Source organism: Poecilia latipinna, unplaced genomic scaffold (genome assembly GCF_001443285.1).
Source record: "Poecilia latipinna isolate Pla-1442-1.1 unplaced genomic scaffold, P_latipinna-1.0 Scaffold20, whole genome shotgun sequence".
NCBI classification, from domain to species: domain Eukaryota; kingdom Metazoa; phylum Chordata; class Actinopteri; order Cyprinodontiformes; family Poeciliidae; genus Poecilia; species Poecilia latipinna.
The window spans coordinates 411,828-426,333 of NW_015112636.1; the positions used below are offsets into that span (position 1 = coordinate 411,828).

A 14,506-nucleotide genomic window follows, 5' to 3' on the forward strand; every position below is an offset into this window, starting at 1 on the left:
GTAGCTAATAAAAAGAGAGCTTTCTTTACTGTCACAGGAGTTTAAATCCAGCTCTTAGCTGTGGCTCGACGTACAACTAAGGCTCTTTAGTGACACCGTAACATTTTCATCGCGAGCCCGTCGCTCGCTTATACGTCTCCGATCTTCAGAGTCTTTGAGAGATAAAAGCGCATTCATGTTTCAACGACATGATAAAATCATAGCGCCATATAGTGGCTTTGCACCGGATTCAAGGTGTCTTTCGAAACGTGGAACATTTATTCCCAATCAACATTGAAAGCACTGGCAGTTTCCAGTGTTGTTGTGAAAAAACAACACTGGATATATATATATATATATATATATATATATATATATATATATATATATATAAAATATTTGTTTTGTCTTGGGTTTGGCACCTTGTTACTCAGATGTGGCCTTATCTGTTTCCCTTTAGTCTGTTCTTCTTTTAATCTGAAAATAATACAGTTTAAGGAAAGATGAATGTGATTAGACTGTGATGACATCGTTATGAGGTGATAATGTGGCTCAAGAGAATGAAAAGCTAATCAACAAATTACAGGATATACCACACACACACACACACACACACACACACACACACACACACACACGCGCAGTCATGCAAACACTCGTGCGTGGTGACATTTGTGCCTCTTACTGACTTCCAGTAGGAAAAACACAAAAAATCTGATATTGTTGACAGTAACTTTGGCTAGCTCATTAAAACTCACGTGGACCAGCTGGTGGTGTATGATTGGTGATCTCTCCCATGTCTCATCTTGACTGCAGAATCCACCATTAAGCGTGTGGATGTGTGTGTGAGCTGGGATATCTCCTGCAGTGATGTGGCTTCAGGCTGAGTTGATACAAATCATTTTAGAAAACTGGCCGTCACTCAGCAGCGAACTTTAACGATCATTGAAACTTAGTGTGTTTTAATGAATGTCGACAGCAAACGCTGAGAAAAGGTTTGGACGAGGACACAAAGCCAGACGTCACGTCCAATAGCTGCTCAATACTTGTTACGTAACGACCCTTTAAAGGCAAACACAACCCCTACGTCCTGTAAAAAATATTATTAAACCAAATTAGATATCAGTTTGTTTTAATATCAGTTCTCTAATATGACATTTTTCTGTCATTAAAATAACAGCATTGATGTTATAAGGGTAGATTCATATCTATCATGTTATTGTCTCCCAATAAATCAGATCAAAATTGGACCATGGTGTCTTTTTTTGTGTGTTTAGTAGCTCAAATGCTGAAAACTGATTTTTTTTTTTAAATCTCTTGCATAAATTATCCAAAAGGTATGAAACGTATTAGTATTTACATAAATGTAGTATCTCCTGCTTGTTTTATTTAGTTATTTTTGGATAAGCTTTTCTTTTTTTTTTTTTTTTGCTTCGTATAGATTAAATCAAGTTTAGTGGCAAAGACTTTAACATGAAAGCAGTTTGGTCTTTTGGAGAATAATACAAAAGTATAAATGTATGTTTTTGTTTATGTTTGTAGATTTAAAAAAACACATCATTTGTACACAGGCAAATATTATAAAAGGTACAAAGTATTTTATTTGATCTGATTCCTTTAATAAACCCAGAGAGCTTATTAGCAACTCTTCTTATTTAACTAAGAAATGCTGCATGAATACCATGAGTGTCAAAGTGTTCAGTGACTAATCCAAATACCTGCCACGATGTTATATAAAAAGATTTTGTTATATTAAGTAACTGTTCTCCTAAAAATAGATTTTTAAATGGATATCCTTTCTCTTCTTTGTTTTATTACACCAGAATATCGCATGTTGAAAACGACAGCTTCTATAATCTGATTATTGTCTGTTATCCTGCGGGTTGGACTCAGCAGCTGTGGGACTGCGATGCCTCTATCTTATGTAACGAGACCCCAACCCTTCCTCCTCCTCCTCCTCATTTTGGTCTCTCATCTGTCCCTCTGCGTTCCTCCTCTGTATGTTTAGTCTGATGATGTGACACAACACTTCCCCAGTTTACCCCGGCGCTGTCAAGGGCAACATTTCTGCCCCTTTTTTTTTTTGCTCCGCGTACACAGAAAAAAAATCCCCTGAACTCTGCTTTAAAACTCCTTACATCTGTTTGGGTCTTCTTCATATATGTTGCCCCCTCCACAACACGGGCGTAGCTGTCCAAGAGGAGCGCTTGTGCTCGTTTAACTGAAACATAAGTTCGCTTGTAGGAAATTAAGGCAGGAATTATTTATGGGGGAGCAGGAGCAGAGGTCCTCTTCATCTGCAGCGCCGCTGCTGTGTGATGTATCGCTTTAAACGGCTTCAGATCTGGTTTGAATAATTATAATTCCAGCTGTTTTACATTAAACCCTGACATGTTCCCAGATCCCCCCTTGAAAACCTGTCCGCTGCTCTCTTTATTTAGTTTGATGGTGACACTTGGAGCCTGATTCTGTCTCTTTTTTCACCCTGTGACTCCTTAAGGGGGCTGCTGCGGGAGGCTGCGTCTCTGGGACGCTTCATTTTTATCGCCGCCGTTTGTCTTCATAAATCTAATCGCCCGCAAATGGTCTTATCAGTGCTCTGCGTTTAATGCTCTCATGCTGAGGTACTCGTAATAAGTGTAGGTGAAGTATAATGTGATCCCTGTGAGGGGCGTCCTCTGGCAGTCCTTGTCAGTGTCTCTGGCGCGCCGCTGTCTCACAGCTGATCCGAACTGGACCGGTCCTGACTTAATAGGTCGTCCAGGGAGCTGGAAACAGTTTGCTCAGCTCAGCTGGGATTTTTCGGAGGGGACTTTCACAACAAAACGCCTGCACAGGCATAAGCTGGTATGAGATTCTGTCGGTATGATGAAAATATCTCAGTTTTCACCTAAACGTTAACCAAAAAGCCATGACATCATCTAATCGCTTACTTAAAACAGAAAACCAGCTGTTATTTTTGACTGCTGCTGCACTGCTGTAAAATGTTATGGCAGGTATGATTATGTCATCTAATGCATTTATTTAAAAAAAAAAATTTATACATGAATTTAAGCAAAAAATTTGAAGTTTTTTTGCTGGTTTTACTCTTTATAGAATAAAATCAACATTAGGAACTATTAGATTAATCATGATTAATCAGTTATTTAAATAATCGTTAACTAATTTAGTAATCAGATTAGTTAAAAAGGCAATTTACTGAAAGAACAACACACTCAGAGCAGTAATTAAGCCAAAACTCTACACAAAATATGCACATTTCATTTTTAAGATAAAAAAAAAAACATGTAAATATGTTCTACCCAGAACTCCTCAAGTAGCATGGTTTTAGTTTCACTTGGTTCGAATTTGGTAAAAAAAATAAATAAATAAAAATAAAAAATCTATGAAGCACCTGTTGCTAACCGATTGTTGTTCGGTTAATCCAAAAAGTAATCAGCAGATCAGCCCCACACTGTTGATGTTAAGTCGAGCAGAAAGGGCTCAGCTTCTCACATGTTGATGTTAGAACATTTATTTATTTTTATTAGCTACAGATGCATCCTTTGCTGAAAATCATCACTAAAGGAATGCTTTGTTATTGCATTTTAGGCAACACAATCTTTATTTTTCTTAAGAAAAAGGAACTGAAATTTTTGCTTATTTGCACATCTTAATATATTTGTAATGTATAAAAAGAGCTTAAGTGGCCAATACATCAGGCTACCGTCCTCTTTTAGTTTGAATGTTTTTATTTGTTGCAAGTGACCAGAAACTTCCAAATATGTCCTTTTTATGAGTCAAGAAAATGTGTAGTGAGCTTCTTCTAGCTACCAGTGCAAAGCAAGAAGTGGGGGAGGAGCAGCTCTGTTATTTTCTACTTCATATCGCCACACACAGAGTTCAGTCAAGTTCTTTTTGACTGAACTGTTCGGTTAGTTGCTGTGCCAGACAGCACAGCATTATTTACCGGACAGCGGTAAATAATAAATGCCTGTCATTTCTAGTTCCTCGACTGTAGCCAAAGTAACGTCTCCTTTCTTTCCCTCCACAGTCTTCATCTGCAGCTTCATGGTGGCTGCTCCCATCTTTGGTTACCTGGGCGACCGCTTCAACAGAAAGGTCATCCTGAGCTGTGGCATTTTCTTCTGGTCTACCGTGACCCTGTTGAGCTCGTTCATCGGCAAAGAGGTACGGCGTAGCTCCCGCTCTCACGGAAACCGCCGGTCAGCGGCAGCCGGGAAGCCCCCCCCCTTTCCCTTCTCTCCCCCACCCCCAGCGTCGCTCTGTCAGACGTCTTCCCCCCGGACAGTGATGGGCTAATTAGTCTGTTGTGATCTGGATATGCTCGACGTTAAGGCAAGCGTGATGAAATGACACGCTCGTTAAGTCAGACGCCAGCTTCGCCTTTGAAGACGTTCTTTAAGTCTGCAGCCTTCCCTCGCTGTCCTCCTCTCTCTATCTCACTGGCTGCCAGCCAGTCAGCTAATGAAGGGTCATCCCTCAGAGTTGTATCCATTACAGTCTTGCGGAAGATAAGGCCGTTCCGTTTCATTGCCCAATAAATGTGTGGATGGTCCAGCTAGGTAGGCCTGATGTTCACCCCAGATTGAATCTGTGCAGAAATGGATATGTGGCATTAAGGGCCGAGTTAGTTACGTTAACGCAGCGCACTACACATCTGCAAAGCAGCATTACGGAGTCCTGCAGCGATGTGTCTCTGGCGAGTAAGCCGGCTCGCTGCCGAGGCTCTTCACATTTGTGGACGGGAGTGAAAGCGCAGAGATGGTGGACGGTCTCAGGAGGCCACACTTTGACGGAAATCCTCCTCAGACTCATCCACTCGGAGCTAAAATTTCAGGCTCTTGCCCGTTGAGGGACGAACAACAAGAAAATAAGGCCTGACTGCTTTTGTCAAGGGTCTCTTCCCCTCTGACAGATGTCATATAGGATGCAGAGCGTGGGCAAGCTTGTGCCAGTCAAATAAGACGAGGCTGGTTACCTGTTACGTAACCGCACCAAGCCACTGAGGGATGGAATATATGTCATGTAAGGAAATGTTAACGACCACTTATAACTGATGCCTGTTATTACGCATTTAGGAGACTGCAGGCTATTTTATTTTCTGCTTGGTTTTGCAGGCAGATTTGTAGTCCGGATCTTATGTAACAGAAGTCCACCGACGGCACACGGTTTTCTGCACGAATGCAGTGGGTTGCAATTAAAACGATCACTTTTCTGTAATTAGAAACACATCTGCCGCTCCACGCGCCCGGCTGCGAGGCATGCAGCGAAACACCTCGTCGTGCAGCAATCTGCACCTCTTCAGTTTGCTCTCATTTTTCTCTGCAGTTTTTGTCTTTCTTCGTTAGAATCCAAGATTAGTTTCGTTAACTCGCATTTCAAAGGATGTTAAATGAAATGTGAGAAGGACAACTTCTTAAGCTGTCGTGTTTCTTCTTTTATGGGAGTTGACAGCATTTTGCTCACCGAGATTTTATTGTTTAATAGCCGGCAGTTTGACTGCCAAAAACACTCTTGAGGCTTGTTGTGATTCAAACTATTTGTGACTAAAATAGGTTATAAGGAGTTTGTTTTTCCCTTTCCAAATGGGCTAAATATAAAAATGTGCTAATTAAACACAGATTGAGAGGTCAAACGTAGGTGAATCATTTGAAGCGCCTCTATACAGAAGGCTGAACAGATAAGGGCGACGCTAGTGACGAGAGGTGCAGCCTGCAGTAAACCAGGGCAGGTTGATACGGCAGGCTGCAGATGAACAAAAAGGTAAAAGAACTGAATATTTTTAGTTGAAAACGACAATATATTGTATTCTAACTTCTTTCTTTTTTTAAATCCAAATTTAAGAATCTATACACTGTGATAGTGAGACTTAATGCAAGTGGAATGTATGTTAACAAAACATATTGATTTTAAATCACTGCTTGACCATCCACGTTTATACTTAATGGAGTTAGCTGTAGCTTCAAAGTGCTGCAGTTAAACTAACGAGAAGAAACTATTTGAAAAGTAAACTTGAATAAAATATTAAAATATCATTCAAAACCTTTGTAGTTTTAAGTAGTCAAGTGAACGAGTGAGTTCTTCTAAAAGGGTTAATGAAAGATCTAAACATTTTTTGTCAATGTCCACTTGTTTTATAAAGTCATAGTTCATCTGCCCTTGTAAAAGAGAATTCCTGGGAAAAGAATAATTAAAATAGGAATAAAATATTGATAAAAGTCAAAATAACAAGAGACGCCAGAAAAAGATTCCAGTGACCATAGTGAACCTATTGCTTATCTGTTAAACGTTTGTTCAAATATAAGCCAGTAGCTCAAGCTAGCATGAATCTCATATTAGCATTTAGCTCATATTAGCATACTAGCATGTAGCTGATATTACTATGTCAAAGGTTCCAGTGAACATAACAAACCTGAAAACATTTGACAAACATTTGTCCGAAAAGCACAGAACTCATATTAGCAAGTAGCTTATTAGCATTTCCTTTCATTTAGCTTATTAGAATGTAGCTAAGTTTAAGTTTGTAAAAGAACAATAATTAAACTTTTTTTTTTTATAAACCTTTTCTTTCATATCTTTGAAGTCAGTCTTTGTTGTGAAGTCACTTTAACAATTTCCAAGCCAAATATTTGTGGCGTTTTCTGGCATCATTCGGAGCTCTTTGGTGTGCTGCTAGCATTTTTGGTCCAAACCCCGATGATATGGTGTGGCTGGAACCACACAACAAAAGCTGCCATCATGATTCCACTAAACACCGGGCCACTGAAGGAAGAAAATAGATCGCGCATGAATCTTTTCAAGCACCCAGACGCAGCTGTAGCTGCAGCGGTGAGAGCTAGGTGGGGTATTTCTCACAAGCACTCAAATTCAGTAATACAAACCCCATTGGTGTAAAAGCTGCCTTGAAAACCTGTGCACATTTATCAGTGACAACAACACACTCGACTACAACAGCAGAGGGGCTCTACGGGCTGTAGAGGGGAATCTCTTGAGTGTCGTTTTACAAGAGGGTGTGTACAGTGTAGCCACTAGAGAATGTTTGCCGTCTCTTTGAGAGCGACCTCATGACCCCGTGTCCCGGACTTCAACCAGCACAAAAGCCTGAGGTGTCAGCTGGGAACTCAGGTCAGCTCTGAGGCTTCTTACTCTGCTGCCACGTTTGTCCCTCATCACATAGCGGACACCTGGTGTCACAACAAGTGTCAACAGAGGACATAAAAATACACTGTGCTAAGTTTGAGAGCAGTGGAAGATTAATCAGACAGTTTTTAATGGACACAAGGCGCTGTATAATGGTGTTCAACCAGTGTTCACACACTGGTAGTAAAACATAAGATATGTTTTATTACCAGTGTGTGATATTGCGTCAGCTCACGGTGTGTGTGTGTGTGTGAGGGGGGGGGGACACACACACACAGAAGGGGGGGACGAGATTTCTTCGCAGCTTCGCAGGCAGACATGGAAACCTACATTCTGTGAATAGTGGTTGCTATGGAAACAGTTGACAATCCAGCTACCTACGCAGGTTCCTATGAATAAGAAGCTTTTAAAACTCTTCACCTTTTTCTCCATTTTGTGACACCCGACATCAGATAAAGTGTCGCTGTTTGCCACTGCATGAAATCATATTTTAATGTCACAGGTTTGTGTCGAAGGAGTACTTGTGTAATATTCTACATTTTCATAATTAAAAAAATAAAAAAAATCTGCAGTCGGGCTGATTAATGTTTTAAACTGAACCCATGTTGGTGTGGAGGGAGAAACCAAAGCATCACAAGGCGAGAGTTATTGAAAAAATGTATTCTGTTGAGTCTGTCTCTGAAAAGTCGAGTTTGTACTTATTTACACTTAATTTGTACAATTTAGCAGATTTAATGTTGTAACTAAAACACTAAAAAAAGCTAACTTTTATGGTTTAAGTTACAGTACGTATACAAAACGTTATAAAGAATTTGCTTAGGAAGAAAGCTTGGAGGTGGAAAAAGTCTTAAGATGAAAGATGTGTTTTGTTTGACATTGTGTTCAGAGAGACAGATTACCTGCTGTGCTCCACAGGGCTCATCGATTGATTTAGTTTTTCTTTCTGCTTCTTTTCCTCCTGTTTTCTCTGCAGTACTACTGGCTATTTGTGCTCTCCAGAGGACTGGTGGGCATCGGCGAGTCCAGCTACTCCGCCATCTCTCCCACCATCATAGGAGACCTGTACACAAGCAACAGCCGCACCATGATGCTCTCCGTCTTCTACCTGGCCATCCCGCTGGGATAGTAAGTGCATCGCGGCGAATTGGTACATGATGAAACAGTGCAACTGTTTCCCCCCCCCATCAATCCAAGTCAGAAAGTGAAGCTCTTACAGAGTCAACATTTAAAAAAAATAAGAAAAATACAAAAAAATAGGAACTTTACAGGACATTCCCCCATGAAAATGTTGCTTAATCCAGAGTTTTCAACCTACTTTAACCTCAACATGCAGCTAACCGGTGTTACCTTGTTAGCTGTACACCTTTTTCCTACACCCAATTTTCCATTAAAATTCTTGGATTTTAATGGAATTAAAATGTTTTAATTAAACATTCAACTGCATCGTGATATTTTTAAGTTATTGAGACGCACATATTGCAATGGATTCAATATGCTGCAAAAACTCTAAATTGTAGGTCTGAACTTGTAATTATTTAATCAGATATTCAAGGTTTCACACAGAAAACTTGCTAAGCCCAGTGGTTGAGGCGCTCAGCAGTCATTCGTCCAGCGGCCCGCCATGTTTTTGAGTTAAAAAAAATGTTTAAAGTTGACAGGAAATTTGAAAATATCTCTTGATAATCATGTGTTATTGAAAGATTGTAAGATTAACACCTGAACACCAACTATAAAGTCTTAAGAAATGCAAACATTTTAAAAAAGACTTTAAAAAATAAGCAATGCTGGTAGCCTGGCATAAGTAAAGCCTGGTGGCCCGCCAAGCTTATAATACACTGGGGGAAACACTGGATATTGAACTCAAAACACTTTCATGGCAAGAAAATCGAATCCTGGCTGTTAGCTGTGTAATGCTGCAATAGGAAAATCTTCAATGGAGGCTATTTTTTAAATATTTTTGTAGTTTTTTTAGGTTTAATGTGAAGGTATGGGAGTATGACGCATTAATCAGCACAAATCCAAAGCCTTTTCTTTTTCAGAAAAGAAATGAAGCCAAATTATGAAATGTGCTGGATCCTGGGAGTCAGTTGAGTCTCTCAGTGCACAACAACGAGTCGGAGCTGCAACATGCAGGTTGTTTACTGTCTCCTGCACGCTCAGTCCCTTACTAGGAAGGACAGACGTGCTGCAGTTTCTCTAGCATCATAAACATCCTCATGGTGATAAATTCTGTAATTACATAACCTGTCACTTTAGATTATTTCCAGTTAAAAACGCGGAGGTAAGCCGTTACATAACTGATTTCCTTCACTGCAAACATCAGTTCTTAGATCCCAATAGGACACAATGAGACAGGAGAGATAGCTGCCCTCCAAGTGGTCGTGTCGTTGCTCCCCTTAGCGTCCTGGTCACTGTAAGCTGCCCAGCGGTGCAAACAATAGAAGTTTAAAGGCTTGGCTTCAGAAACGAGCCGTCGAACCTCCCGTCCAGTCTCCCACTTGTTTGTTTTTACTGAAGTGCTCGGGCTGTTTCCAGGAAATGACCCGAGGAATCAGATCAGATTCAAAGGAAATTGACTTTACCGCCGTTTTCCTTGTTTTTCCTTGAGTCTCGGCTCCCCTATTTGTGCGATCGTTGGGAGTGTGATTTTATTATTTATTAATTTTTATTTATTTTTTTCAGGCTTGGGTTTTATCGACAGTGCTGAACTTTCCAAACGTGCGCTCTGAGTTGACTCTGATAAGACAGGCCGTTAGTCACTCACTGGAAATACTGCGTGTTGCCTGGATAAAGTTTACACTGCTCTGTTATTTTTGGTGGGCTAACCTTGGAAACACACACATAAACAGCTTCAGTGTTTTCCTTTTGAGCGTGTGCAAATCCGGTTAAGGATGATCTGCGGCTATTGATAAGAAAGTCCTCCTGAGGTCTTGGCTGCTATTAATCATTGATCTGTTGCCATGTTGTTGCAGTAAGACACAGTAACTCCCACTCAGAGGCATCACACCTGCAATAAAATAGAGTTAAAGAATGCACATTAATCATCCGGACAGGTTTTAGGGAAGTTAAACCAAACACTATTTAAAAAAAAAAAAGAATAAGAAAAATGCTGTGGAGCTTCAGGGTCACTGGGTTTCCATGACAACTGATATATGCGATCTAGAGCCAGCAGGCTGTTGAGAAAGCATGCCAGATATGAAGACCCACCCACCGTTAACAAACAAAAACATTTGTAAATGGGGTAGATTAACTCTACTGGGAGTTAAACAGATGAGATTGAGATTATATGCAGCAATCGCTCCAGATCTGGACGGCATGAAGCGAAGGATGAACGTAGAGGACCAGCACCTCATTCCCACTGCTAGGTACGATGGAGGATCTGTGATGTTGTGGGCCTGGGTTCCTTCCAAAGACCCTAGGAAACCAGTTCATTTGCTCTTTAAAATATTAAACTATTTTACACCAGAGAATAAATAAAAATGTGGCATTAATCCGTCTTTTAATAAGGTAAAGATCTGAAACACGAAGCTGAATCAACCCAGATGTAAAAGTACCAGTACGTCATATTAAAATTCCTCAAGTAAAAGCAAAAGGTGCAGTAAATACGCGAAGAAATTACTCATGTAACTGCAACTGAGTAAATGTAACTAGTTACTGCCAAACTCTGAAGGAGGAACGCCAATAAATGTGTTCTACTCTGTGATAAAAACCAAAATAATGTCTGCATGTGGTCAGAAAATCTTAAAAGTTTAATTCTGTAGTTCAGATTCAGTTTTGCTTCTGCAGTTTCTGGTTACATCCCCCTGACCACGCAGCCACAAACAGACCGACTGCTAGTCGTCTGACTGCTGGTGTTAACATCAATCCCACGTCTGATCCTACAGACAGGAAGAGAGCAGCGTAGGCTTAAGTGATGCTAATGACGGGCTCATGTCAACTCTTTGCTCTTTGTAGATAATTGCGTTAAATGGAGTGGGCTTTTGTTGCTAATGTGCAATGTTTGTGTCGCCCTTCCCTCCCCCTGTCTGCAGCGGATTGGGTTACATCCTGGGCTCTGGTGCCAAGGACGCTGCTGAGGACTGGCACTGGGCATTAAGGGTAAGTTTATCGTCATCTTCATCATCAGCCACCGGAGGTTGGGAGGGGGAGGAAAAACATGTCCACAAATACAGACGAAGGGTCTCTGATTGGCTGCGGGGACTTGTTATGGATCTGGGGTCAGCGGAGACAGAAACGCCAGGGGTTATTTCTGGATCCAGAGTCCGTCCTGGCTGCGTCTTTACTGGGAAAATGACACAACATAAAGTTAGAGGCCAAACAACTGTCACAATCATTAGTGTCACTTCCCCCTCCTCCTGCAGAAGCACTTCTAAACATTTTACCATCAGATGTGTTGAGCGTTTTTCTGTTGAGATCAAAACTAAAATGAGGCGTTCAAATTTGCCAATATGTTTATGTCAGTGGTTTGTTTGTTTCGTGTGTTATTTTGGTGATACAAACCGTTAAATTAAAAGGTGATACTGTCGCATAAACCGCATGAATTCTGGTGATTAGTGTTAACTTAGGAGCATTTATCTCTGCCGTAAAATCCACTGAGTGCATGAGGCAAAACGCTTGCGTCCGAAGTGCTCCATAAGGAATAGCAGCCATAATGGAAAAGACCAATGAAAGGTCCAACGAGACTCCACAGGAACCGTCGACTTCAGCGTCGGCTTTTAAAATCGCTAAAACAAATTATGACCTTGTTTCCTTGCGAACGGACCAACATTTAAAGGAAGGCATTAACGTTCTCAGCGAGCGGGAGAGCGATCCTGGACGTGACGACTTGGGGGACAGGAAGTTCCATTTGTTTTTTGTGTCTCTGAGGCGTTAAAAAACATAACAAACATTGGAGTGGGTAATGGAGAGGGGAATTTGTTCCAACGCAACCACAATGACATTCCAATACAACGATCTCAAAGCCGATTAATCAGCGGCGTGGCATGCAGAGGAAGACAAATACCGAGACATGAAACGTTTTCTGTGTGGCCATATCCTGTTTAAACAAAGATAAAAAAAAATAAAAAAAAAGGTAGCAGCACTTCCTTTTGTTTTTGTCCGGTGTGTTCCAACTACCTTCCTGAAAAAGTCAATGGAGTGAAATGGCAACAAAAAAAAAAATAGATATATATCGTCTGCTAATTTGTGCGATTGCCCTACGTCAAACAGGAAGTGTCTAATGGGTCCTGTGGGACTGCGGGTCAAAGGTCACAGATTTCTGGTGTCTCACTGATTAACTGTGAAGGCAAAAATAACAAAACCCTTTTATTTTATAGGCCAACTCAAAGTAGTCCATCATATTGAAGTAGAAGGAAGACAACTGATGTATTGAAATAGCTAAAAGTAAAGAACTGTTGTGATCCGTAGTTTTCTGCGTTTATTTTTGGGTTTTTTCTGTGTTTATTGTGATCCTGTTCCCTGTGAGTCTCTGTGATGTCCTGTCCTCCCTGTCTAGATCAGTGTTTCCCAACCCTGGTCCTCAAGGCACACTGCCCTGCATGTTTTAGGTATTTCCTTGCTTCAGACCAGCTGATTTCAATCGATGACTGATTAACAGGCGTTTGCTGAACTGCAATCAGTTGAGTGAGGCACATTAAAGCAGGGAAACCTCTAAAACATGTAGGACAGTGTGCCTTGAGGACCAGGGTTGGGAGACACTGGTCTAGATAGATCCCAGCTGTGTCTCGTTACCCTCCCAGTGTATTTAGTCCCACCTGTTGTCTGTGTTCCTCGACTAACGTCTTAGTTGTACGTTGAAGCTCTCCAGTTGAACTGTGAAGTCCTGGTTTGCTTAGCTCTTGTTTTTCAGTTATCAGTTGCTACCGGTATTAGCTGTCTGCTAACTCTCTGCCGTGCTGCCTGTTCTGGACTGTTGTTGAGCCTTCATCATTAAATTCATCATCATCTTCATCACAACCTGGGTCTCTGCGTTCATTCTCACCACCATCAACCACACCCCGTGACAAGGAAGTGTGGCATTCATGTTCATTTAGCTAAATACTTTGTACAAACACTTACTTGCTGCTATCGGAGCTTCTTCTTCTTCTTAACTGAGTTTCCGTTTGTTGTTTCAACACAACAATTTGCATGTAGGTCAAAAAGATTAATTTTAGCATCATCATCAAAAGGAATCAAATTGAGTTTATTTATGAAGTTTTCAAGTTAAACAAATGTAAATAAAGTAAGTTAGACAAACTCCACTCAATTATTTGACTAATTAAGACATTTCTTTTAAGTTGAAGCTGTATTCTCTTTTTTCAGTGTACCTCAGCTCTACACAGCCTCAAACACAACTTTTTTATTGATTTCTTGCAGCGATGGGTTTTCTCCTCCCACTCGTAAAAATTGTGATTTCAGCCTGACAAAATGCAAAAAAAAAGAAAAAAAAACATTCAATATTTCACTTCGGGAAGATCAGATTCTTTGAAAGCACATCAACAATTTCCAACGAACAGAGGTTGCATCGTAGCTTAATCCTCACATGCATTTCTTTATTGTATGGTAACGGCACCTATAAAAATATAACGGCCTTTAATGAGCTGCCGAACGCTTGAGATCAATTTCCCACGACACGTATTGCCTTCGCTCTTATTGGTAGCTGGGATTACTCAAACAAATCCCGTCTCACACATCCCATCCCGGCTTCTCGTCTTTGTGTCTCCCAGACACAGACCGGCTCGGGTACAAACCTGCAATCACACGAGCCAGAAAGCACGGCAGTAAAGATCGCAGCAGATGGGCACCTGCGAGAGTCTCTCCTGCTTACAAAGCAGCTTTCAAAGCCAGAAAGCTCGTTTAGTCTCCTGTACACAACCCACGCCTATGCAGGAACACACACACACACACACACACACTGAGTGCCAGTAGAGTGAGCGAAGGGAATGCTCTTAGTTTCATAGGGCTTGTATAAGATGTGAGGCGTATCGGCAAACAGCAGTGCAGACACACACACACACACACTTCTTTGTCCCCCCTCCACCCCCTCCCCACGAAACGGCTCCGGGTGCCGTGTGTTAGCATGATCACAGCCCACACAGGGTCTCTCTGTGAACCGCACTGACCGATTGATTTCTCGTCTCGTCAGGTGTCCCCGTTCCTGGGCGTCACCGTGGGCGCTCTGATCCTGCTCTTTGTGCCTGACCCGAAGAGAGGCAGCGCGGATCAGATGGAAGGACGCATCTCCCACTCCCATTCGTGGCTCAGCGACATGAAGGCCCTCACCAAGAAGTAAGGCTTTGCACCGTCGTGCACTGGGGGGGTTTCGATTGCTTGCGTTGGTTTTGGTTGGATGTTTTGGATGGAGGAGCTGGTTAATCGGCGACTGTCGTGACAGCAGATGAGCACC

The 14,506-nt window shown here is 41.4% G+C and overlaps 1 protein-coding gene across 5 annotated transcripts in view; it reads left to right on the forward strand.

The window, feature by feature from the left end:
• Positions 1–14,506, forward strand: part of spns2 (SPNS lysolipid transporter 2, sphingosine-1-phosphate) — a 93,555-nt gene that overhangs the window by 46,785 nt on the left and 32,264 nt on the right. For all 5 annotated transcript variants that reach the window (XM_015035359.1, XM_015035346.1, XM_015035343.1 and 2 more), the window contains exons 4-7: positions 4,013–4,149; positions 8,096–8,247; positions 11,154–11,220; positions 14,246–14,388. In XM_015035359.1, coding sequence (XP_014890845.1) covers positions 4,013–4,149; positions 8,096–8,247; positions 11,154–11,220; positions 14,246–14,388 — 499 coding nt within the window. The remainder of the gene's footprint in view (positions 1–4,012; positions 4,150–8,095; positions 8,248–11,153; positions 11,221–14,245; positions 14,389–14,506) is intronic.